At 37.3% G+C, this 26,675-nt stretch overlaps 2 protein-coding genes across 4 annotated transcripts in view; both read right to left on the reverse strand.

The window, feature by feature from the left end:
• The window catches only part of LOC116260768 (uncharacterized), a 46,413-nt gene that overhangs the window by 7,363 nt on the left and 12,375 nt on the right, over positions 1-26,675 (reverse strand). The window contains exons 2-3 of one of the 3 annotated variants that reach the window (XM_050079619.1): positions 1,027-1,132; positions 662-914 (exon numbers count right to left, since the gene is read on the reverse strand). In XM_050079619.1, the coding sequence (XP_049935576.1) occupies positions 662-914; positions 1,027-1,132 (359 nt within the window). Of the gene's footprint in view, positions 1-661; positions 915-1,026; positions 1,349-26,675 lie in introns of those variants that run through there. The other 2 variants (XM_031639243.2, XM_050079620.1) reach the window with 2 other exon arrangements.
• On the reverse strand, positions 9,296-25,896 carry LOC116261499 (pentatricopeptide repeat-containing protein At1g53600, mitochondrial-like). Its single transcript, XM_050079618.1, is given in 6 exon segments — positions 9,296-9,648; positions 16,902-20,706; positions 20,709-21,251; positions 21,874-22,126; positions 22,221-22,349; positions 25,694-25,896. Coding segments are annotated over 2 exon segments (2,199 nt in total). The 5' UTR covers positions 20,898-21,251; positions 21,874-22,126; positions 22,221-22,349; positions 25,694-25,896; the 3' UTR covers positions 9,296-9,648; positions 16,902-18,696.

Below are 26,675 nucleotides of genomic sequence, written 5' to 3' on the forward strand. Positions count from 1 at the left end.
ACTCTAACGACACTAGCAATAAATGCATCTGCTTCAACTGCAAATGCAAAAATATGTAAAGAATCCATACCGGATCTTAAATTGTAAATCCAAATTTCTGGATTAATAAAATACAGGTATACTTGGACTCCGTGGCACCATTGTAACTTATGAATACAGTTTCATATATTTAACTTAGTGCACATGAATTATCCAATACAAAAAAAAAAAAAAAAGACCAGGAAAATTAGAAACTGAAATCTGTTTATAGCATACTTCCATTGGAGAAGGAACAGTCGAAACGTTATTGTTACATTTATTAAATTTTTAAGAAAAAAATACTCTCGTATGCACTGTTGCAATCCTATTAATCAATACATTCATGTATAGGCACGAAACCTCAAGAAAAAGAAAAAGGAAACGAATAAAACCAAATCAACTCCATGGGCAACAAAGAAACAAACTTTTTGTCATAATCTAGGAAAACAATCGAATAAGACAGAATTGGAATTGAATCGCATCAAAGCATAAGAAGTCAAGACATCAAATAACAAGTAATTGAAGGAAATGAACTCCCAGCAATTTTAATTCCCAATAGGCAATTATCATCCAAAATGAAGATCATAAATTCAAAACCATAAAAAAAGAAAGACGAAAACGATCGGGAGAGACAGATTCTTACGTATAATCCGACTTGTCTTTGGGCACGCAGCTGCGGCCCATTCCGCGATTATCGAAACTGCACACCTCAATGTCACCATCTTCCCACATACAACCACCATCTTGGCTCCCCGTATCACCGCCGGAGCCGTTGGATTCAGGACCGGCGGACGCGACTGAAGTTGGATGGCCCCTTTCTTCTTGGTTGTTTGGGGCATCGGTCCCTGCTAATCCTTTGATCTGAGGACCCCATGAATCGTGAGTACCCGCCAATCCTGCCCCCAAAGTCCACAGAAACTCAATCTACGATGCTGATTGCCAACGATCTAGATAGATAGATAGATAGATAGACAGACCAAGCGAGCGAGCGAGAGAGAGAGAGAATACCAGTTATGAGGAGGACCTTGGTGAGGCCGCGACCGTACGTCTGGTAGAAGATTCTCACAGCATTGTTAGAAATTGATCCATCCTCCCGTTTCTGATACTTGTTCACCTCGCATAATGGCATTTTTTTCACACACAGAAACGAGAGAGAGAGAAGGAGGAGGGGGAGAGAGAGATGGTGGTGGTGGCGGTGGTTATTTGTAGAGGCGTATGGTTTCGTTCGTCGTTTTCCCGGTTTTTCTTTTTAAGGAGAGAGAGAGAAAGAGGTGGCTGTGAGGGTGGTGACGCGCTGTTCTTATCGTTCATCAGAAAGAGAGAGAGAGAGAGGGAGCGCGCGCGTGTCTTTCCTCCTCTCGAACCTCATTTCTAGATTGTCATCTTCATGAAATGGGGATGAGAGAGAGAGAGATTGACCGAGGGGTTGGTAGCTCCTTGTATCTTCTTTTGGGACAGATTAACTGTTTTCTGCTCGATTTTATCTTCTCTTGTGAGAGATTAACTGTTTTCGGGTTGATTTTGTTTCTTCTGTCGGGAGAGCTGAACGGTTTTCTTTTTCATCCATTTCTCTCTCTCTTTAATGCGAAAGTAATTGACAAAAGACAAAAACCACATCTATTAAGTTTATGTTAAAAAATATTTTAGACAAGTTGTAAATATTTTAATCTATTTATAAACACTAATTTTATATAATGATTAAGTTCAAGTTCTTTTTGTAAAAAAAAATGATCCTTTCTACTATCAAAAATTTTGATGTTGTAAGAGTGTTCATGTTTGGATTATTAAAAACATCATTAAAAAAAATTATTAATGTAGTATATGTTTCTCATCGAATCACTCTTAAAAAATGATATTTATAAAGCCAAATCATAGAAAATTTACTTTAATAATTAATTTTAATGAATTTTGCTTTTGTCTGCTACCCCTTCAATGAATATACTATTATCTTCATATACATTAATTTAGTATAAATCATATTTTAGTTCAAGTTATTTTTTTGAAAAAAAGTTTGATTTTTCTATTATTATCATTTTGATATTATAGGAGTTCTGTATCATTAAAAAATATTAGTAAAGTAAAACATGACCAGCTTAATGCATGTTCTTCATCAAATCATTCTTTAAATTTAAATCTATAAAGTTAGATTACCAAAAAAAAAAAATGGGTGTAGTTTTTGTCACGTCTTTCTTTTTATATATATATATATATATATATATATATATATATATATATATATATATATATATCCTTCCAGTGTCTAATGTTCCAATTGACGTGGCTTTGTACTTTTGTGGTTTTAGTTATAATAGAATATCTTGTATCTTCGTTATCCGTTGCTTACTGGCTGTCCTTAGTCTCGGTATTTTATTTATGATGAAGCAGAGACAAACCGACCAACCACTTGTCTTCTTTTCTTGCGAGGAAGTTCACCCTTAAATAGTATCATGTTAGTTCAAGTGTTGGTTAACAGCAGGAATGCTAATAAAATGTGTTTGAAACCATTTATAAAACATTATATTTGAAATGAGTTCGGACCTTTGGTTTAGTAGATTCCAACTCGCTTCTTAAAAGGTTAAACCAGAACAACTAATCACTTAACAATTTCATTTATAAACCATGAACATCTTTCACAATCTCATACTAAATTTTTAGGGTGTTATATGATTTCAATGTTTCATTCCCGAAACAATTTGTACTATTCTCAATTTTTTATCTTTTTTTTTTTGTGTACAATTGTTTCTTTTAATAAAAACACACTTAAACCTTTTACTTTTAAATTATATATAACTAAAAAAACACACAAATTTATCCTCCCTGAGAGGTTGATCGCATGCTAAATAAATAGACCCACTATCCAAGTCGTCAACGTCTACCCTCCTCCGCATTATTCCTTCAGTTGGATAATTTTATTATTATGGAAATTATCATTCACAATTTACTATTTCTAAAAATGGGCAAAAAGGACAAAATGAGCTAATAATTCTTGGTTCAATTATATGACTCTATCATTAAGGGATATTATCATGTTTACATACATAGAGGGAGACAAATTTCTTACCTTTGGGTACAATACTTGGTTTTGGTGTATTGAAGTGTTGTCCTCGCTAGAATTTAACTTGTGCTTCATCAGTAACTTCTTTTTGAAAGTGACGCTCTTGACACTCAAAATAAACACTGACCGCCTATCAGCTCTTACCCGAAAACGATATCCCAATCTTTTGGTGACATGTTACACACCCAAGAAAAAGAAGAAGATAAAACTAACAAATCTTATAAATTATTGGACATGATGTCAAGTCATAACTTCTTAAAAGTGATATGTGCTCATTTATTATTGTGGTGGTTTTATTTTCTCTTGTCTATTTATTTTAAAATTTAAAAAAAAGTCTCTGGGGCCTTTGAAAATGATTTCTAGCGGATCACGTGTATATGTGGACCATGTAAAATCATCCACTTCTGTGTGCTTGAGTGTCGGCCCCAGAAACCCCAACCTAACCCAACCACTTCCATCGCGAGCCGCCCATCTTTGAGATGGACGGCGATCGCCGTCGCTACCTTAAACCCTTTGGTTTCTTCAGTGCCTTTGGTCCTCTTTTTTCTGCAAACACCAACTAAAATAATTGATGAGGTGCACGAGGGTCTGATTTTATGCAAAAGATGAATTTAAAATGTGCAAGTTTTTTTTTAAATATTCAACTCCATAAGTTTTAAGATACAAAGGTTACTACTTTAATATGTAGATCGTTTGTTCTTTCAATTAACAATAATTTGAATCTTATTAGAAATTAAGGATACGAAATTTTGAAATTTAAAATTTGTAGATCTTAAAGCACCGGTAATCGTACATCAAAGCTTAAAAATTTATGAGTATTCGCATGCATTTGACTGTGCCAGTGAAATATGCTTTCCAAATAGATTTTGTAAATTTAATGGGATATCAGTGAAATAATTATACTTTTGAGATTCTTTTTCGTAAATCGTATACAATGATGTTAGAGATTTTGGATGATTTAAATTCAGCTACCGTTTAGATAATTCCTTCAAAAAAGAGCAGGTTTTTTAAAAAAAGAAGAGTTTTTTTAATTAGTTTTTAGAGTTTAGTTGGTATGGTTTGATGGCAGTGGTGTAGTCACATGTGGGCTGGCGTTGAGTAAATTTTTTTATTTTTGCATTGATGAATTTACATATTTACCTTTGTACATATATAGTTGCCTTTTCAGTTAATTTTTCTAGCTCCACCACTGGTCAAAGCATTTATATCTTTCGAAGGACTACTATACATAAATGAGCAAAAAATTGAATATATCAACAAAAAATTAAAAAACCCCGTGGGCAAACTGCCGACATGTGGGTCTGCTATTGACCTTCGATTAAGATGTCATTGATACAAGCCAATGACCCCTGAGAGAGCACATGTTGGCTTTCAAAATTTAACCTTTCAACCTCACACTCTTCACATTTTTCTCATACACTCCTCACCAAGTATGGTGAATCTTTTCCAAAGTAAAGTTATTAAAAAGCTCATATTCTTTCTAACAAATTTCTTGTTCATGGCCTCATGGGTCGCTTTAATTGAGTGGACAGCCCCACTAAATGCAGCCTAACAAAAAGTTGACATTAGAACTAATGTTCCTTTCAAAAAAATTACAGCAATGCTAATAAAGACATAAATAACAAGACATTGGCGATTCAAGCTCCTACTATTTCAGGATTTAGGGATGCTTCGAGACTTGTGTCAAATAATAAGTTATAGGAAAAGTTTAGGAATCGATGTCCAGAATTGGTTCCGCTATAAAGCTCACCTCAACATAGAGATTTATATACTTATCTTTATTTTGGAAGATGAAGACGTGCCCATTTCTCTTCAAACAGTATGACTCAAGTAGTGTTTGTAGGTTTATGAGCTCACATTAGTATGGTCTTTTACAAGTAAATAATCGTAACTATGAATTTTAGGTAATTATTATTCCTAATAATACAAGCACTTTAATGCCCAAAGCAACTAATTGTCATTAAATATTTTGTTGCTTATCAATCTCATCGTAATCAAAGTGAAGCGAGTGTGCTTATGAAAAGTGATGAGCAAATATAGGATAGGACTAAATGGTAGGAGTCAGCATTAATGGCATATAATTGCAATTTCTCATTTCCATCATCGGTATACGCCGCAAGGTTATCAACTCACTCTGACTCTGCCGCCGCTTTGAGAGCCGCTTTCTCTCTAACTTTGAAGGTCAGACAAATAGTTCAAAGTGCTTACCAAAAGTGGCGAACAGTGTGTTAATCTTTAGATCAAGCACCGATATAGCTTTGAGCTATGGAACTCTTTTTCAAGCAGTGAGTTTTTCATGCCCATACCATTGACATGGGAAGACATATTCTCGCATTTTATTAGAAGGGCATTTCAGTAAAGTTTAAGATGGAAGGGTTTTCTATTTAATTATCTGGGTATTTTGATTATTTCTAGCTCATCCTTTGCTAGAGGCTATAACATATATCTCGCTCAACCCAGTGGCGAAGCCAGGAATTTTTAGTTGTGAGCATGTGAATGTGAGACAAACTAAGTTTAAATTTCAAATTTTAAGGGGTATTCATATAAAAAACTGAAAATTAATGAAGTTTCTATATGTAAATAAAGTAAATTTTTGTGATCTGGTGTAGCAGCTATAATATAGATCTGCCACCGTTTCCATCTACTAATCTTCTCACCTGCTAAGTTGTTTGTGTGGAAGATGTGTTGCCTAAATTAAATAGCTTTTCAGGAAATTTGTTTTGAACCAACATTTGCCTATTTTAAAAGCAACAAATTGTATTTTTATTGAAATAATTTTCAAATGACTGAAATGCCCTTGTACTTAAAAAAACAGGCCCCTCTTGTAAAGCAAAACTAAAAAAAATAGAAAATTGTTTGTTTTCTAAAAAGACTGAAATGCCCATCATACAAAACTATATGAAGAGTCTAACATGCATGCATGCAGGTGAAGCTTTGCTTTACCTGAAAAATAAAAAGTAGAGAGATAAACTGACTGTAAAAGTTTCACATTCACCACTTGGTGTTAGGTCCTAAGATTACCCAAATGCCCATCATGGTTGGGAAAGGAACACTCTCCCTTTAAGGGCAATTATGGAATTTTTTATTTCCCTTAAGTGATGGACATTAAAATTACTTTGCTTCTCAATTATTGAAATTTCCTATACTTGAGGAACAATATGTTTTTTTTTCATTTAAATCTTATAGACATAGTCTTCTATATTTGTTTTTTTAAGTAAAAAGGCTTTCGATCATATAATGCTGATGTAAATAACAGCACTTTAATATCTTCAGTAACAAACCAACCACAATAAACAATTTTCAAAGTTGAAATTAAGTAGGTTCTGGAATATCATCTATATCAAATCTTTAAACAAATTGAAATTTATATGTAAAGCCTGGTTACAAAAGTACAAAATCCAGCTGCAATTTTCACATTATACATATGTAAAGCCTGATTTTTGCATTTCTCCATGCAGGTTTAGAAGAGAACTCTTCGGGCCTCTCATGGGTCACTTTAATTTCCAATCCACTCAAGATGGCCTCTTCAAATGCAATGCAGCAAAAAGTTGACATTTGAACTATTCTTTCTTTAAAAAAGTTATATATGAGGTTGGAATAGGGCTCGGCTGGGGCAAGTCGGGTTCCGACTAGCACAAAGTCCTTGTTGAGAGCCCAAAGGCTGACCCACTTAATTATCGGATTGGGCCCGACCATCAACTTTATACCTGTCGGGTAATCGTTCGATGTCCACCTATATTTGAAACTCATAATATTTCATATCTTAATATTCAAAAACCTCAGCGATGTGCCAACAGTTTTTAAGGCTGCCATCGAGGACACGTGAAGAGTTTATAAGAGTATCATCAGTGACACATGAAAAGTTTTTAATGGAGTCATCAGTGATGCACCAAATGCTTTCAAGGGAGCCGATTGTTAATGTCATATGTCGAGAAATATATATATATATATATATATATATATATATATATATATATATATATATATATATATATATATATAAGAGAGAGAGAGAGAACAATTGTTTATAACAGTCATTCATCATCAAATGTTGCATAAACATAAAACAACTAAAAGACCTGCCTCTTTCCTGATTGATGGCATATATTTTTAACCTGTTTATGGGACATACGAAAAGGAGGGAAGGTGTTTCAATAAAAAAATAACACGTTTTTAGCATATAAAAAAATGTGACGAAGGCCCTCACCATCAGATTTCAACAGCTAACTTGCCTTACAGTTCCATTTCTTTCAGTTTTGTGGAACTACTAATGTTTTGTTACTCATTTCTCTCATGCCTTCTTTATCTGATAATGTGAAGTAGCATTCACCTTCACTTTTATTTGAACAGGAAAGTAATCAATTTACATTTTGAGCAGAATTTTTTTATTTCAATTAGTTGGAGGCCTTAATTGTTGATTTCAATTATAAAAAGTGCAGCCCTGTGCTGGAGCTATGGCACACGGACACGGCTAAATTGCCCACGTACTCGTGTCGACATGCGGAAGCTGCTAGAAGAGGTGTCATGTTAGATAAGGAAGGCGATGAAATTACCTACAAGAGCTTCTATAATAAATCTCAAGACACTATTATCATTCCGTCACAAAGAAAGGAAACTTAAATACCTTAACACGTTCAAGGCAATCATAATTGGCAAACAGTTTAACCAAGTGAAAGATGCGTCTGATGGAATACAGTAAAAGAGGTCCTGATTCTTCCGAACCACATAAGTTGTTCATATCCTATTGTTTTCATATTTATACGAGTTAGGTGTCTCCCTGAACTATACACATAATTTTTTCAAGGTCTATATACCGCTAGTTTGCCTATAAGAGATGAAATCAAGGCCAAACCTTGTCAATTTTCTTGATTTGAATTTGCTTTTGTTGTAATAGGGGGTCCACTTGGGCCGCAAGCTGTTGCCTTGACCTCTTTTATGTTATTGGTTAAGCCCTAGCAAAATTGCACACACCAAGTATTTATTGCTCTATTTAAATAAAATATGTGTTTATCATTTTGGATTTAGTAGTTGGAAAATTCAATGTGGGATATATTGTTCTCCCTCTTTCTGTCAGTGTCAATGCTTGTTAGTAGAATCAAACAATTTAAATGAAAAAAGAAGAATGCCATCCGTGCTATTACTTGTATTTTTCCTTCACCTCTGTCCTTTCTTTCCTCATATGTGCCCAGCTGAAAGTTGGCCAATAGTCTGTCAAGTTAAAAAGTCTTATCAGGACAAGTCCGGACTAGCCAGTTCATGTTGCCCAGCTGAAATGAAATCATCAAAATAATTAAATTATTCAACATGTACTGTTACACAAGCAATCAAAGACGTGAACTATCACTATGAATCAACCCAACCACATAATGTATACACACATGCAGACACAAATATATGGACATGTTATATATATATATATATATATATATATATATATATTCATTAAAGACAATTTAATATCTGGAAGATCAGACATGATAAATTTCCTATCCTATATATCTATATAGTGTAAAAAAGAGTATCTAACGTATGCAGCAATTAACCTACATAACTCAATTGAGCAACAAATCCCATGTCCGATTCCATAACAAATTTCACCTGAACCATGCAAATTATTTCTCAAAATGTACGTGCAGATTTCATGACAGATTTAGTGTATCTCATAGATAAGCCATAGAGTAGATGTAAACATGTTCACTAAAAATGAAAAGCAAAAAGACATATCAGAACTCTGTCGACCATGACCTGAGACATCAAATAAAAGTGAAAGAGCGTGCTGCACGTGCTGGCAGCATTCAGGTTGCAGAGAGAGAGAGAGAGAGAGAGAATGTGGAGGCTTTCATTTTTTTTATCCTTATAATTTTTATTACAAAATGTGAAATCAGACTCGTTGTCTGAGTTCTGGACAAAAGGACCGATTGTGATTTTGATTGAGTTGGCTACATGGTCGATGCAAATCAGGTATACATCCAGCCTTCAAAAAAAATGTTCAGGAGGTCCTGGCTGCACCAGGTGCAGTTGGCCTTTTTTTGCGGCAGCCAAGCTGCACCTGCACCCAAGCTGTGTTGATGCAGGTGGGGTGGACCATATACAGTTTATGTTACCAAGGTGCAGGGTGCGGCACATCTCCAAAAATTTAGGTGGGTGAGAGAATTTATTAGTATTATTAATATATAATAATAATAATAATAATATATAATATATATGACAGAATTGTCTATGAACCACAAAATTATTAAATAACAAAATCAAAATTGTAATTTGCTAATCATGATATCATTATCAATCATCAATTCAACAAGAAATATACTCTAGTTTTGATCCTACAAATGTAACTTCACAGTATCCACATACAAAATGCACATTTCCACCACCACTGCCTACATCTTTAGTGACTGCTTTCATTTCTTTCCTAGTGGTTGTTCTTCAGTTGCGTATGCTTCACCAGGCACCAGAGGTAGTGTAGAAGACTTTGAAACATTAATATCATCCACATTCACACTAGATGAAGAACCTACTGCAGGAGAATCTGAAACATTTCCTTTCCTTTTGTTTGCCATCTTTTATAATTTTACCTTCAAAATGAAAAATTTCAAATATAACAAATTTAATGGGTCAGTTGCACAAATTTAGTTCAACTTTACGAATAGATAGTCTGCATAGTTCACTTTCAGTCATAAATGGACAAATGCACATGCACTTGAATAACACAAGTACACATTACATTACACAACTTGATTCACGGTAAAACAAAAATAATAAGTTAATAACAACAATCTAAGAGCAGCGGAGAAACAACCTAAGAGCGGCGTTGCGGCTATCAAAGATAGTAAAGGTATCACTTCATCAATATAAAACAAAAGAAATAAGAAACAACATAGAGGATGCTCGACAATTTTTCTCAATGTAGCATAACTGAAACCAGGAAAAGAAGACCAATGATGACCCTGCATTAACAATTTAACACACATATGTTTCTCACTTCACATAAGCCAAAGTAGCTATCAAGCAAGTGCCGGTTTCATTAACACATTTTAAGAGCTAATGAACATTACTCTGGCTTACAGAATTAAACAGAAGCCTAGATGTTCACATAAGCCAAGAATATATACACAGCTATGCTGCCTGTGGCAGAGAGAGACGAGACAGAACAGAGAGAAATCAAAATCGAAGCGCGATATCAGAATCAAAAAATAAAAAGTAAAAAAAAATACTGCTGCAAAGTGTGTGGGCCTCATGTAGCAGAAGCTCATTATTTGTGAAAAGGGATGCATACAATAATTAATAGAATAACCAAGTCTGAAAAAATAAAACCAGACATCAGATGAATTGCCACAGATGGTTGATTGGACGATTACCAAATGAAACAGACAAAGAGGGACGAAGAAGAGGAAACAAGGAAAGAGGGTTAGCGAAGAAGATGAAACATGGAAAGAGGAAATAGGGAAAAAAAAAAGCCAGATGGTTAGATCCCTCCGGCAGAAAATATAATTGAAAATGGTGGAGGGAGACAGACGATTGGAGAAAACCGAAAAATCTGATATAAACACTTGAAGCACAGCTCAAACTTGAACTAACTTGATGCCACTGGTGGAGGTAGAGATTGGAGAGAGCAGCGGACGCCAGTCATCGGACGGAGAGGAAGCTGCCGATGGAAGAGACGATCGCAGGAGAGAGAGAGAGAGGAGCGGCAAGGGGTGAAGTCTCGAGTCATGCCCTATCGACTTTGTTAAAAATAAAAACCAAAAAAACCCAAAAAATGGACTGAAATAGACCGACTCGCTTTTTACTGCATCCGACTTGCGTTTCATGCGAGTCGGGTGCGTGTCGAGAAAGGACTATTTTAGTTGGGTGCGGCTGACCGCACCCAACTCACCTTTGACTTCGTTTGGTGCGAATCTGGGTCGCACCCACACCCGCGTTGCGTCAACGCGGGTTCAAAAACGGCGCACCCTGGTGACTTAGTATACAGTACCCATGTAACTTGGTATCTGTGTCACATGGGTTTGTACAATATGAAGTGTTCATATGTTACACCTTGAAAACAATTAAAAAGTGATCTTCTTTTTTTAATTTAAAGCACAGTCACAAATATCACAAGATTAAAAAAAAAAAAAAACTCAGGATATTTGCAAGAAAGACAAGTGAAGTGAAAATGTCGGGCAATTTTGAAAATGTCCGAAAATTTGAATATCTTGCAATTTTCTTGCTAATTTTTTCGCAAATTTTTGGTGACTTTTTTGTTTTTTTTTGTTCACACTATTTTATTTTTCTATTTTTTGGAAATTTTATGTGAATTTTAAATTTTAAAAATTAAATTGCAATGTTTTGTGTTACATTACGATTCATTAGTGACTTATAATCACTTTGTGCCCAACCTATGTGGGTTATGTTACACATTTCACATCTGGTGCAGGTGCTGATGCTAGCGCAGAGCATTCTTAAAAACCTGGGTGTGGAGACGCCATGGTACATATATAGCACCATGGTACGTATATAGCAACAAGAATGCTTTAAGAAAACACACATATATTCATGATTTATATTAACAAAATATAAATTATTAAACAAGAAATACCAAAATAATCCAAAAAAATGAAACATGAGTTTGTTGTGGTCAACCCATGTCATGTACTCCCATCTGAATCCAGCCATGTTGATACGGGTTCAGTGCCCTTCCATGTGTGTTCATATGGCATAGCGTGACAAAATAATATATATGTAGGTCATTCTCGTCTCCGCAACAACCTTTTCCATGGTCAGCAGTTGCTTGCAGGATTCTTTCTTTTAATAAGAAGGAAAACTGTTTTCTTAATAAGAGGAAGGCATAAAATAACGAAGGTACTGAAGGTACAAAATAACAATTTTACGGTTGGGAAAACACACATGCACCCGTATAAACAAGGGCTTTGATGAAAATCGTGAAGTTATATTTAAATTAGTCTGACCTAAATCAGATCCAAAACGTAACCATCTGTGTCAAAGTACTTGTGTCCACTACTTGTCGTCTTCCAGACTGTCATGAATATGTGGATTGTGGACCTAACTGGTCTACCTAATAACCTATGTTGCTTATCTGACCATATGTTAGAATGACCTAAAAGCCTACTAACTGGTACAACAAGTGGGGATTTATTGATCTGGCTGGCTAACTGATTAGCTCGATTAATGGACTAGTAGGTCGATTAAGCATTGAAGTTAACAATATAGGCCTTTAGGGTTATTTTACATAGGTGTGCCTAAGCAGCTACTGCACCTTTGTCAATCCTAGTGCTGGTGTTTTTCTGACACAACACGTTCGGTATGGTATGGTAAACCAATCCAGACTAAAGCTGATCATTTTAAATGTGCACTTGACTAAACTAGCCCTAACACAAAACGTTTATAGTGACTTAAATGTAAACATAGATAAATAAAGTTATTAAACAGTTAATTAACTATATAACTGATTATATATATATAAAACATGTCTTTGCCGAACCTTACCCTTTTTTTTTTTTAAATTGCCGTATCCCACACCTGGCATCCGTACCCACACTAGCACCCATGTGATATTTGGGGGGTCTTTTATAACAAGAACTTCTAGGAATGTGTCACAATTTTTGAGACATTCATGGAACACCGCAGTCCAACCAAATGCCTCCTTAAAGTACTTACTTGCCACATGTAAATACGTGTTTCCTCCAATACTATATCTTGCTCTATATACTATGCTGCTGGACACAACGAAAAGGCAGTTTTCTTTTCTGAAAACTTGGAGTGCTCCTCCTGCCTGCAATGTAGAGAAAAGCAAATGGTTTACTTTGATGGCTGCATCTGGAATTTAGTTTAATTTGGGTAGGGCTATTGAACATCTGGGTATGATGTGTATCCTGCAGTAGTCTCTTTACTATGTTTGCTGCATCACTGTGCTATTTTATGTATTAGATTCTTATTCTAAATACAACTTGATATTATCATGTTCTTTTTTTCTTTGATCAGCATCTTAATTGATGATGTGTTTAGATATTCTGATTCTGGGCTGTGGAGGAAATATTCAGCCGGTTGGTCCAGAACTACGGCAATTCGTTTGGTCCATTGGCATGAAATTAGAAGCTGTTGACTCGGTATGGACTTCCAGCCTTCTTTGTCCTTGGAAATTTCCTGCCCCATCTTTCAACATTGGTCTTTTCATGTCATAATAACAACTTGTATTCTTTTTCCCATGCCATTTGGATAGAGAAACGCTGCATCTACATACAATATATTGAATGAAGAACGGCGCTTGGTGGCTGCTGCAGTTCTTCCGTATGGAGCTCAGGACTGAAAGATGCTGCTGATCCAATTTGAGCTGATTCCTTTGAACGTGGAAAGAATCTTTGTAGTTCAACAACTACAAATAACCTCTCGATGCTGTGAACTCATGCAAGTGAAAGTGGTCAATTGATTTTTTGGGCAAGTAGCTGAAGGCTGTAAAGAAGCATTGTGATTATGGGTGGTGGGAAAAGTAGGTTACTGAATGTCAACTGTTTCTTCTATAAAGCATTTGGATTTGGTATAAATGCTTGCAGATGTTTCTGTGGGTTGAACAATTTGAGGCAGTTGCTTTCGATCAGGCCAGCCTAGGTTGGAGACACAGTGTGCTTCTTTTGAGGCAATAATTCCTTCTAGTACTCTAGGTGCAGGAAGATGATCTGAAACTTCACATGCATAGAAGGCTACCAAGTCTCCACCTACTCATGTTTGGTAATTATAGTTATGCTAATATGGTTCACCGACACGACATAAGAATGTCAAGCAACTTTCAGGAGAACACAAAAGGAAAGTTGCAAAGAAAACATTGATGAGATGAAAGGAGAAATCAAGAGAATGTATTAGTCAATGGCTAGTATGAACCTTAATGGCCTAATGTGCAGCCCTTTGGAGTCAAGCAGCGTGAATGGTCTATCTGGTCCCGGGGGGACCACTATTTAGAAAGGAGAACGATTAAACTATGACAATGGGATACTCAACTTGGCAAAACTTGTCTCGCAATTTGTGGCCAAACCTCGTCACAAGGTTGAACATGGTCTTAACCATTCAAGAAGTGAAGGACAACCACTGAAAACGGGTACAAGGTTATCAAAATCCAAGTATACCCCTGCACGAAGATTGGAGTCCCCAAGTGCAGTATCAAACACGTCAAAAACTGCAGTGTCATTTTAGGGAACAGGAGTACAGGACTGTTAGATTAGCATGAAAATAGCTGAACGGAAACCTCATGCAAACTGTGTATAGACTTGATTCTTGTTGGATTGTGATATCTAGATATGCCTATGATAGGCAGGATTCAGATCTGTTGTATTTTTTGTGGTATAAGCAGCCACAATTTGTAACTGTTCCTAGACCTTCTATATGCCACCATTATTTAGTTCAACCATTTAGTTTCGTGTTCAGGTGTTGACATGGGTGTATACTTTGGTTAAAATTTGCATATTATTGAAGAATATAGTAAAATGCATATGAGTGGCAAAAGTGGCTCTAGCAGCAACGGTCAACTCATAACTCCTTGTGTAGGCGAGAGTATCCATCCAATAGTTAACATTATCTTCAATGAATAAGTGAAACATATTATTGATGTTAATGGCTACTGCCATCTGCACAAGGCATTAAGAGGAAGTCACCTGCTTTCTTATCATGGGTGTAAGAGGCCAAAAGACATTCTAAAGAAAATTTCAAAGACAAAAAAAAAAGGAAGAGAAAAGGAAGAGACACAGTATGCAATTAAAACACCCTTATCATTGCACGATGAAACTCGAGCAGCCTATAAAGGTGATTGCGTGGTGGAACCATCAAGACCTTACTACATTCTTATGAAGTTGCTAGAACACAAGTTTGTACTTACTATAAATTCATTCTCATGTACAAACACTTTACTGGTATAATGTTTTTTTCTTCTTCTTTTGTTCCTACTGCAACACAATCGAAAAAGTGAGGTGGTATATGGAGTGCTTGGTATGTAATATATAGAGTGGATTGAAGATAAAAAAAATGGGAACAAGTATTTATAAATTGAAATTCATTTGTCTGCATTCTGCTCTTATATGTCTGTAACATACATTTATCTATTTGTAGAGTGGAATTTGCTAGACTATACTCAGTTAGCGATTGCTAGATCCACTAGGTGCACTGATGTATATTCTTCTCAATCCACTTGCTAATAGTAGACAGTGGTTTACACCAATGTTATCCGTATCGTACGATACGGACGCGTATCGTACGATACGTATCGTATAGGTCAAGAAAACCTATACGATACGATGTTTAAAGACGATACGCGTCTGTATCGTACACGTATCGCACGATACGTGCGATACGGGGGCCGTATCGTACGATACGGGCGATACACCCCCGTATCGTACGATACGGGTTAAAACACAAAATTTTTTATTTTTTAAAGTTTAAACACTCCTCCCTCTCTCTCTTCTTGTATTTAAAGACTCCAAGAGACGTAGGAGGGAGAGATTTTGCACATTTTCATCAAAAATAACCAAGGATTCATCGATTTGGAAAATATTATCGTTAAATCATGAAAGATGATAAGTTGATAACTATATGTTTTGAACTTATAAAATTGTGATGTAATATAAGTCCTAAAACTCAAAGTCCTAAGACTCTAAGTCTTAAGATTCTATAAAATTTTCAAGTTTAAAATTGTGATGGATGCTTATTATGTTATTTTGAATATCTAATTTCTAATTTTTGCATGCGTTGTTGACACACATGAATGTTCCTTATGTATGATGATCTTTTTTATATTTGAACATATTTTTCTTGATTTCTTATTTTTTGTTTATTTTTTCAGATTTTTAATAAATTTTCTCTATTTTTTCTGATTTTTAAATATTTTTTAAAATTAAAAAATTAATTTTACGATACGCTACGCTACGTTTACGATACGTTACGATACAGCGTATAGGTCAGCCCGACCGATACGCGATACGCTACGCCTTTTATAACATTGGTTTACACCACTAAGCGGTGTCCATGTGACTTAACAAACCATTGTAAAATGGAGATGAACGGGTTCACAGATTTATTGCACCTTGATTTACTTTTTTCCCTTCTCTTTTTTGATGTACTCACTATTTGGATGTAGGTTAGTTTAATTTTCCCTTGACTAGCATCATTGCTGCCATATGGAGTTGGGGTAACGAGATACGTAACACATGGAAATGGGGTTTTGGTGTTTGCCTATTATATTTCACGAGAGTTTTGGTATCCAAACGGTTGTATCCATGAAGGCTTCAAGCACGGTCTAGGGTTACTACTTCTTCATTTGCATCTTCGCCGCTTCAGTGTGTTTTGCTGTGATTAATCCTAGGCATCGCGCCAGGCACCCATCGGATATTTGCGTCCTTGGCCTATAATGGGCTGGTCTGAGCTGCCATTTCAGTCTGGAGGCCAGTCCGACTTCAGTAAAAAAAAATAATGGCATTCTAGTAAGCAGACGGTCTCTATTCAAAACTGAGTGCCACCGTTTTTATCTAGAACAACTTGAGCAAGGGAGTGCCAACACCTAAATCATATTGTTGGTTATTGCCTGTCACCTTCTGCACTTTAGATTTTTTATAGTCTTCGAGCACTTTAGGTTCTTTGCTACACGTTTATAGTGCAAAAAAAAAAAAAAAAGATACCATGTGTCTTGAGAAAGTTCATAAAAAATCATGTATCTTAGCATACTGCATGTAATATAGTCTAGCATACTACAAGTAATATCATCTAGCACGCTTTATAAATTTCTTTTGGTCTTTCTATTTATTTCAATTTCTAGCATGCTAGTAAGTTTCAGAGTTTGAAATTTGCTTACTTGTTTCAGACGATATTGATCAATCTGGCTCTGATACCACTATTGGAGTTAGTGCAATGGAGGTTGCCTTCAATCTTCTGCGTTTCCTCAGGAGGTGTACCAGCGGAGTCTCCAGAAAAGGGCACAAACGGTGGAAGCTCCAAAGGCAGCTGGGACTGCACCAAAAACAGACGAGCAAGGGTAGCAAGGGAGAAAGAGAGTAAAATAAGAGAGACATGAACAGAAGCGGAGAAAGTAGCCGGCATTGCTTCTATGAGGCTCAAGCAAGGGTAATACCAAGATTAAACCCTAATTGAAGCATCCTTGGGCTTATATAACTAGTCTCATAGGTTTTCCCATATGCCTAACTTGTGGTTAGGGCCAGTGAGAGATTTTAGGAAAAAGGATAACGCAAAATCAAAGTTTGTTTTGAATGAAAATCATTAGTTTGAAAAACAAGTTAGCAAAGTCCATCTTGTAACTGCGAGTGAACCCCCTCACATTACGAGAGGAAGGGATAGGGCTCATGGCCACTATCCAATAGAACCCCCCAGTGCTGAGGGTTTCTATGTTTTTTTCTTTCTGGCTGAACAGCCTCTTTCCAGAGTTATTGGGCTCAGGCCAGACTGGCTTTGCTCAATGTGTAGCCTGAGCTACCACCAACTGCTTTTTCTTCATCTTTCTTGAAAGGAAGCATAGTCACAAATAATGTTTCGAAGTTTTAAATGACGAGGTTTTTCTCATGTATAATACAGCGAGCCTGAAAAAAAGGGAAAAGTACCGTAAATTTTTAAAAATTTTAAAGAACTAAAAATAAAAAAAAATAAAATAAGAGAGAAAGTAATAACGCAAACATCAAAAGATAAATAGACTTGCAACAAATAAAAAATACAAAACAAAAAAAAACTGTTTGGCACTAAAAAAATGAAAAAAAAAACAAAAAATGCATTTAAAACACATTTTTTCATTTTATGTTTAAAAACACATTTTAAAAAAAACACGTTTTAAGAAGTTTTAAATGGCAATTTAATTTATCACATTTTTCAAAGTTTTTTCAAAAGAATGTGTTTTTTGTGACACTGGTACTTGAAATTAAGGGTGAATGAATGGTAAAATGGATTGGTAAATTCTCTTCCTTGGATTTGCCAAATTGAAATCAGGCATTAAAACTTTTTTCCTAACGCTCTGGGTTTCCCTGTTACAAAAGAAGTGGTAGATTGCTGGGAAAAAAACCAAAAAAAAAAAAAAAGAAAAACCAAGCCGATGTGAGGTGGCTTGCGTCAGTGCATAGCTATCTGCGACCATCAGCCCAAGATGTAGAAGCATCTTCAAATGGTAATACAAACTCTTTCGTATTTTTTAAGTTAGCAAATCGACATCATCACAATGCAACGCGTTTTGTATTTTACTCGTCCTTCTGTATTTTGGACAATGTAGATACTATTGCCAACTTTGCAAAGCAAGATACTGGCCCAAAATCCAAATGTGTCACCTAAACTTTGTAAGTGTTTTATAGTGGTTAACTTGGAAGAGTATGGCCTATTGACCTTTAGCCAACATTTTGTTAATCTTGGTTGGCTGCCCAAGAAAGTTCGGCGGGCTTGCAACTGGCAGCCGCAGGGGAATGGAGGGGCATCCACATTCGATTACTCGATGATCTCAATGTCTTTTTTTCAGAAACAGTTGTTTCAGCACGATGCAAGCTGGTGGGCAAGATTGCCAAAGCTCATTTCCTTCGCTCAAACCAGCCACTCCATACAAACCAGTCGGCAGAATAGATCAGGCCTGATGGTGAAGTCCAGATTATACCTTCTCATCACACTGCAAGTTCTCCCGTCATCAATGAGATATTCCTTAGCAAAGAACTTATTCTTGAGAGCTCTGGATGCGATCGACCTCCAGCAAGGAACAAGTGAACTTCAGAGTTCACAACGATCCAGCTATATCCTGGCTTCTTCTTTATATCTTTCAGCCTCTTGATCATCCTAAGTTTTTTCTCATCCCTCTTTCGACCGGACATGGAGTACATCTTTGACAACACCACGTAGGCAGTAGCACTTTGAGGCTCTAATCTCAAAAGATGATGCGTAGCAGCCTTTGCAAGCCTGATGTTTGCATGAGTTCTACTTGCACCAAGTAAAGCTCCCCATACAGCTGCATGAGGCTCAAATGGCATTTGGCTGATTAAGGTGAATGCTTCTTCCAATAATCCAGCCCTACCGAGAAGGTCAACCATACAAGCATAATGGTCCGGCCCAGGCTTGATTCCATATGAAGACCACATCAAATAAAAGTAGTGCCATCCTTCACATATTAAGCCTGCATGGGCACATGCCGTGAGTAGACAAAGAAACGTAACATGGTTTGGTTCCTTGCCAACTGCTTGCATGGTCTTGAATAGCTCGAGTGAATTGTTACCATGACCATGCTGAGCAAACCCATAGATCATTGAATTCCAAGACTCCAAATCATGACTATTGGTACTTCGGAAAATCTTGTATGCATCTGCTATGCTGCCACATTTGGAGTACATGGAGATAAGCAAGTTCGAAACCACATAATCTGACTGGAAGTTATTTTTCAGAGCACAAGCATGGACTTGCACACCTTGGCTAAATAGTGCTAACCCTGAGGACGCACTTATTAGGCAGCTAAAAGTCACTTCATTTGGTTGAAGCCCTTCTCTGAGCATCCTAATGAACCATACAAATGCATGCTCAAACTCGCCATTTTGTACAAAACCAGAGATCACTGTTGTCCATGCTATCACATCTCTGTCTGGCATGTTCTCCAACAGCCAAATCGCATCTCGCATATATCCGACGTTTGAGAACCCCAGAATCATTGTGGTCCAAGAAACTAGGTCTCTCTTTGGCATTTTGAGGAACAAATTGTAGGCCTGATCAAGCCATCCAAGTTGACCGTACGCTGCAATCATGGAATTCCACGCAGCTATACTTTTGTTCTTCATGCTATCAAAGACCTTGGACGCATGGCTCGTCATTCCATTCCTTGAGTACATGACGATTAAAGCATTCCTCAAGATTTGGTCTGACTCAAAACCCACGACAAACGCCAAAGCATGAACCTGAATACCCCATCTTTTGTTGCCACCATTTGCATGGAGATCGCACAGAACTGTCAGGGTAGTTGAGTTGAACATCACTGCCAGCCTTCTCATCCTTGAGAACATAGACAATGCTTCTTTCCACATACCTTTCCGTAAATAGCCATCAATCATTGTTGTCCAAGAAACTACATTCCGCTCAGGCATCTCATCAAATAATTCCTGAGCTTCGACAATCCTGCCCGTGCTTGAATAGCCGTATACCATAATGCTCCAGGAGACAACATTTCTTTGGTCCATCGCGTCAAACAGTTGGCGTGCACTTTGCATCTCACCATTATTCACATATGCAGTAAGTATCGCATTCAAAGAAATCAGATTCTTCTCCCCAGGCATTCGGTCAAACAGAGTCTTAGCTTCAGAAAACATACCATTCCGAATAAGTCCAGTAATCATCACAGTCCAGGAAACTGAATTCCTTTCTGGCATACATCGAAAGAGCTGATAAGCATCCCCCAGTCTTCGGTTGCTTATATAGCCCGACATCATGGCATTCCATGCGATCAAGTTTCTCTGAGGCATTGTGTCGAATAGTTTGCGTGCGTTCTCAATTTCACTGTTCTCGGCACAAGCAGTGAGCATTGCAGTCCAAGAGGCAACGTTTCTGAACGGCATACCATCAAAGACGGCCTTTGCATCAGCGAGGTTGCCACGCCTGCTATGCTCTGTTATCAGGGAGTTGAACACGAGGACCGATGTTCTGTCACTCTTCTTTTCATTGACTGTTTCATGGTTCGGTCGGGAAATGGTTGTTTTCTGGTGCTGGGTGTCAAATCTATAGAGACGTGGGATGCCGCTGCTGTAGAGGGGAAGGTGGCGGCATCTCCAGATAAAGAAGAAGCTTGGGTTTCGCATGAGAAAGTTGGTGTGGTGGCCACAAGAGAATCCATGCAGTTGCAGTGAGTTTAGACGGAGCTTATAGGTGGATCCACAAGAGAAATCTGGCAGTAGAATTTCGGGGTCATTGGTCGGGAACTAACTGGAAGCTGGAGAGGGGAGTGAGCAGCATAACGTTTACGGTCCGGGTTGGGGCACAACAGCTGGAGAACAAACAAAACTGTTCTGGATCAACTTGGCCCCACTGGCGTCTGAAGAACGTGAGCGAGTCAGGGCGATTCTGTGCGAGTCAAGGGCAATACGTGCCGTGTCGGGCCAAATCAGGTTCTATTTTGCCGAAACATTGACTCATGACAAGATTTGGAGAAGATTCAAGTCCATTCAAGCAATTCCTGAGTCGACTTCAACTGCAAATGCAAAAATATGTAAAGAATTCATACCAGATCTTAAACTGTAAATCCAAATTTCTGCATTAATAAAATACAAGTATACTTGGACTCTGTGGCACCATTGTAACTTATGAATACAGTTTCATATATTTAACTCAGTGCACATGAATTATCCAATACAAAAGACAAAAGATCAGGAAAGTTAGAAACTGAAATCTGTTTATAGCACACTTCCATTGGAGAAGGAAACAGTCGAAACGTTATTGTTACATTTATTAAATTTTTGAGAAAAAATACTCTCGTGTCCACTGTTGCAATCCTATTAAGTATTAATCAATACATTCATGTACAGGCACGAAACCTCAAGAAAAAGAAAAAGGAAACGAATAAAACCAAATCAACTCCATGGGCAACAAAGAATCAAACTTTTTGTCATAATCTAGGAAAACAATCGAGTGCGTCAGAATTGGAATTGAATCGCATCAAAGCATAAAGTCAAGACATCAAATAACAAGTAATTGAAGGAAATGAACTCCCAGCAATTTTAATTCCCAATAGGCAATTATCATCCAAAATGAAGATCATAAATTCAAAACCATAAAAAAAAAGACAAAAACGATCGGGAGAGACGGATTCTTACGTATAATCTGACTTGTCTTTGGGCACGGAGCTGCGGCCCATTCCGCGATTATCGAAACTGCACACCTCAATGTCACCATCTTCCCACATTCAACCACCATCTTGGCTCCCAGCATCACCGTCGGAGCCGTTGGATTCAAGACCGATGGACACGACTGAAGTTGGATGGCCCCTTCCTTCTTGATTGTTTGGGGCATCGGTCCCTACTAACCCTTTGATCTGAGGACCCCATGAATCATGAGTACCCGCCAATCCTACCCCCAAAGTGCACAGAAACTCAATCTACGATTTGCCAACGACTAGATAGATAGATAGATAGAGCAAGCGAACGAGAGAGAGAGAGAATACCAGTTATGAGGAGGACCTTGGTGAGGCAGCGACTATACTTCTGGTAGAAGATTCTCATAGTATTGTAAGAAATTGATCCATCCTCCCACTTCTGATACTTGTTCACCTCGCATAATGGCATTTTTTTTACTGTGCAGAGTATGGTGAAACAAAGAATTCATTTGAGGCAAATGTTTGCTAGTGAAGAATAGGTTGCATATCCACATGCTCATAAAAGAAATGCTTCTTTAGTTGTGGATATTGTATTCAATAACGTATTTTGGGAATCATGTGTGAAGCTATTGAAGGTTTGTGTTCTATTAATTAAAGTTCTCAGGTTAGCTGACAGCGAGGATAGACCTTCCATATGGTACTTATATGAGGCTATGGACAAAGCAAAAGAGGCAATTTGAGACAACTTAAAAGAAAAGAAAAAGTTATATATGCCCATATGGAAGATTATAGATAAAAAGTGGACTGGACAGCTTCATCAACCTCTTCATGCAGCAGCTTACTATCTAAATCCTGCAATTAGATTTTCTCCTACATTTAAGAAGGACAGAGAAGTCATGCATGGTTTGTTAGATTGTATTAACGTGTTAGTGGAAGATTCTACAGAACAAGATGTTGTGCACAATGAGTTGGATCTATATGATAGTTGTTTTCGAAACATGGGACTACCTGCCGCCGTTCGAGCCAGGACAATGATGCGTCCAGGTAAATACATAGAAATTTTTAATTTACTTTGCATTTGTTACATTTGATTCTTTTAAAACTTTCGCATTGATTTGTTATATTTTTGTTTAGATTTGTGGTGGAATATGTATGAGTTTGATTGTCCAAACCTAGCACGTTTTGCAGTCAAAGTCCTTAGCCAGACATGCAATGCTAGTGGATGTGAAAGGAACTGGAGTGTATTCCAACATATCTATAGCAAATAGGCTCGAACATAAAAGGTTGAATGACATTGTCTTTGTTCGATATAATATGAGGTTGAAACAAAGGTAATATTGGTATATAGCTTAATCATAATGTTTACATGTTTTGTACAATATATTTATATGAAATTATATACTAACAAGTTTTCTCTTATTTAACGTAGAGAATTAAAAAAATCATTAGCAAGGAAGCACAGATCTCAGTTCGATCCTATCAGCTTGGAAAATTTTGACGATCTAGAGCCATGGATTGAGGAAGAACCAACTACAATATTTGATGATGAAGATCTTGAATGTTTCAACCTTGAAGCTGAAGCAACAGAAGGCTTTGTTGATGAAGGAGAGTCTGCTACTGCTGGTGCTGGTGTTGAATATGTTGGTGAGGATCTTCCAATTCTTGATGAAGAAGATGAAGAAGAAGAAGAAGATGAAGATGAAGATGAAGATGAAGATGATGAAGATTATGAATGATAAATCATGAATGAGAGTCAAGACAAGAGTGCTTTCATTTTATAATTTATATGTATCGAACGACATAAGAGTTATGAATCTATGGTTGTTGAACACTAGAATGTTTTATCACTTTATGGCTTATGCTTTGTTGAATGATATTGTTATGAATTTTCAATTTTGATGTCTATGAATGATGAACGCATAAGTTTATAGCAATAATAAGTCTTACCATTATCTCAATTCTCAAATATGTTTTCTATGAAGAATTTATTGTTTTTAATTTTTTCTGATTTTTTATGAATTTTCTGATTTTTTTTATTTTTTCTGATTTATTAATATTTTTAAAAAAAAAATTACGATACGGTTACGATACGTTACAATACGTCGTATCTTAAAGCCCAACCAATACGGCTTACGATACGCGTTTTACAACATTGCATTCTCTACATTACTCACACTCATGCTTCTACATCTGTAATTGAAAACGATAATATTAATAACGTGTGATAGAAAAAGAAAGGTAAGTAAATGCATAGCTTCTTACAACAGCAACCAGAAAGCAAAGAAAAGCTTTCCTAGTATTACTCTGTGAGCCGAGCCTGCGTTCTGTCATTTACATTGTTTAAGCAAAATCAGTATGTATTGCATGCTGTAAATTTTTCAGTTTTTATGCTTCACACATCAAAATATTTGCAGCTTAAGTCTTCATACTTGGGGCTCACACATTATTTAAACATATGCACACAAATAGCATAGTTCATTAACATAACATGTACTAAATTCGAAAATCAATAATAGTAATAACTAACAATACTAATTAACAACAAGGGTGGCATCCCATGGTACTTTCGAGGAGTGAATCGCACCCCTTCAGTAAGTCTCCCGAATAATCTTTGGGTTGTTTGACGGCCCGTTTGATGGCCACGAATAAAAATTCAGGAGGTTTTTGTATAGAAATAATTCTCTTGAAAATAGTGGAAGAAAACAAAAACAAAAAAAAAATAAACCTTGCATTTTTAACCAGTGCATACCAAAAAATTAAATTCCTGAAAAATTTGACCATGTTTGATGAAGGAGGAATAAAATTCAAGAACCAAACAACTAAACGTTAAGTGGCTCGGCTTGCATTCAAGGTTGATGACAGCATTTAACTGCTTCAACTAAAACAGCAAATCGCATTTGTGTTCTACCAGAGAAAAAGCAAAAACAATGAGATGGGGACAATATAATTATGCAATTGAAATTAGAAAAAAGAAACGCCCAAATGGGCAACAAAGACGAACAGTTCCATTAGCGTACATAAATAAATTCACGTAGTACTCCAATGAAGTTCTCTTGTGAACTCAATAGAATGACATAAACAAGAAGACTGATAGATTTACGAACACTGTTTCCTCTTCAGAAATATTTTAGAAAATAAATCCTGACTCTCAAATCTTGTCCGTCGCATAACAACACACAAAAACACCAAAAACTCAGAACCCCAACCCCACGAAAACTCATGCTGCGCTGATCGACGTTTAAGCGAAAGAAAACAAACACACTCACCATCAACAGCCGTTCAAAGCCCAAAAGTTCCCAGAAACAAATACGAAAAAACTGAGAAAATCACAACGAACGGAATCAGACAAAATGACGATACTTGTCCTCCGAGAGGGATCGTCTCCTAGACACCGAGCCGCCAGAATGCCCTATTGCTGTGGCCTCAGAAACTTTCTTCTTTTTCCTCTTTACTTTATTTTGTTGTTCCTTTCCCAGCAGAGGAAGAGGGAGACCGAAAAATAGCAAGAGAGAGATAGAAGGGTTGGGATAATTGGGGAGAGGCTGCTTGTTCATATTCTCGCGCACAACTTGTTTGATGAACAGCAGAGCACAACCTACAAGTCTGATAACCCTTGGTAGAGTGTGGCATTAAATGAAACGAAAAGCAAAAATGTTAAACCAGGCGTTAACCCAAACCAAAAGCAAGGGAGAGACGGAAGGCGGCCTGGGTCGACCCTACAAGCGACCGTCTGGCTGCAGTAGGAGAAGGCCGGGGGCAAGGGTTGAGAAGGGGAGAGAGAGAGGGAGAGAGAAAGAGAGTCAAGGGAAAGGGACTGGTACCTGCGCAGACCGAATGGGCAGAGAAGAGCAAGGTACATGAATCTGAATGTGCGAGGGAGACGACGACGACGAAGAGGCAGCGGCTGCGGCTGCTTGAGGAACTCCCGGCAGCAGGACCTGCGGCTGCGTGAGGACGAAGAGGGCTGCGGCTGCGTGAGGAACTCGCGGCAGCAGGAAGGAAAGAGACAGGACGGTCCAAAAGAACTTACATTTACAACACTAGCTTTCATACCGCCTTTTGACTCTAGGCATTTCTTCTTTGTGAGAAAGGAAGTTAGACAAACAACAAGGAAGTCGACGAACCCAATAGCATCTCTATCGTCTGCTCATCCTCCCTTAGCAGTCGATGGGGTTTATTTGGGCCCATCATCTCATCGATGCAGCCCTCATACAACAACATCCCTCTGCCTATGGACAAGATCCAACTTGTTAAGCAGAGAGCCCAGGACATAGCTGGCCGGCTGTTCAACAATGTGGAGGCAAGGAGGCTGCTTGTTGAAAACAAGGGTAATGTGAGTGAGATAGAGATAGAGAGTTGTGAGTTTTGATGGGGGCGATTGTGTGAATGCATGCTGCCTATGAGGGGAAAGAAGAATACAAGGGTGGAAGCTCAACAACAAGAAAGCCCAATCTGGATTCAAAACGAACCCAGAATAGCTCAACATGGAGTCCGCCGCCCATTTTTAACAAAAATTCTTTTACACATTTTACATAAAAAAATGTTTTACGTTTCCTATATAAACAACATTTTTTATTTCATTTTATTGAATATTGTTTGATTTTATTTAAATAAAAAAAACTGCACCGCATTACGCGGAAGCGCGCAGCAGCATGGCAGCGCGCCAGACACTATTTGTGCATGGCATGCCGAGAGCCCCATCTCAACCCCCCACCCCCTTATGAAAAAAAAAGGTCCCTTGGAGGGCGGTTTGGGGAGTTGAACACGAGGACCGATGTTCTGTCACTCTTTTTTTCATTGACT

Source organism: Nymphaea colorata, chromosome 9, assembly GCF_008831285.2.
Source record: "Nymphaea colorata isolate Beijing-Zhang1983 chromosome 9, ASM883128v2, whole genome shotgun sequence".
Taxonomy (NCBI): Eukaryota; Viridiplantae; Streptophyta; class Magnoliopsida; order Nymphaeales; family Nymphaeaceae; genus Nymphaea; species Nymphaea colorata.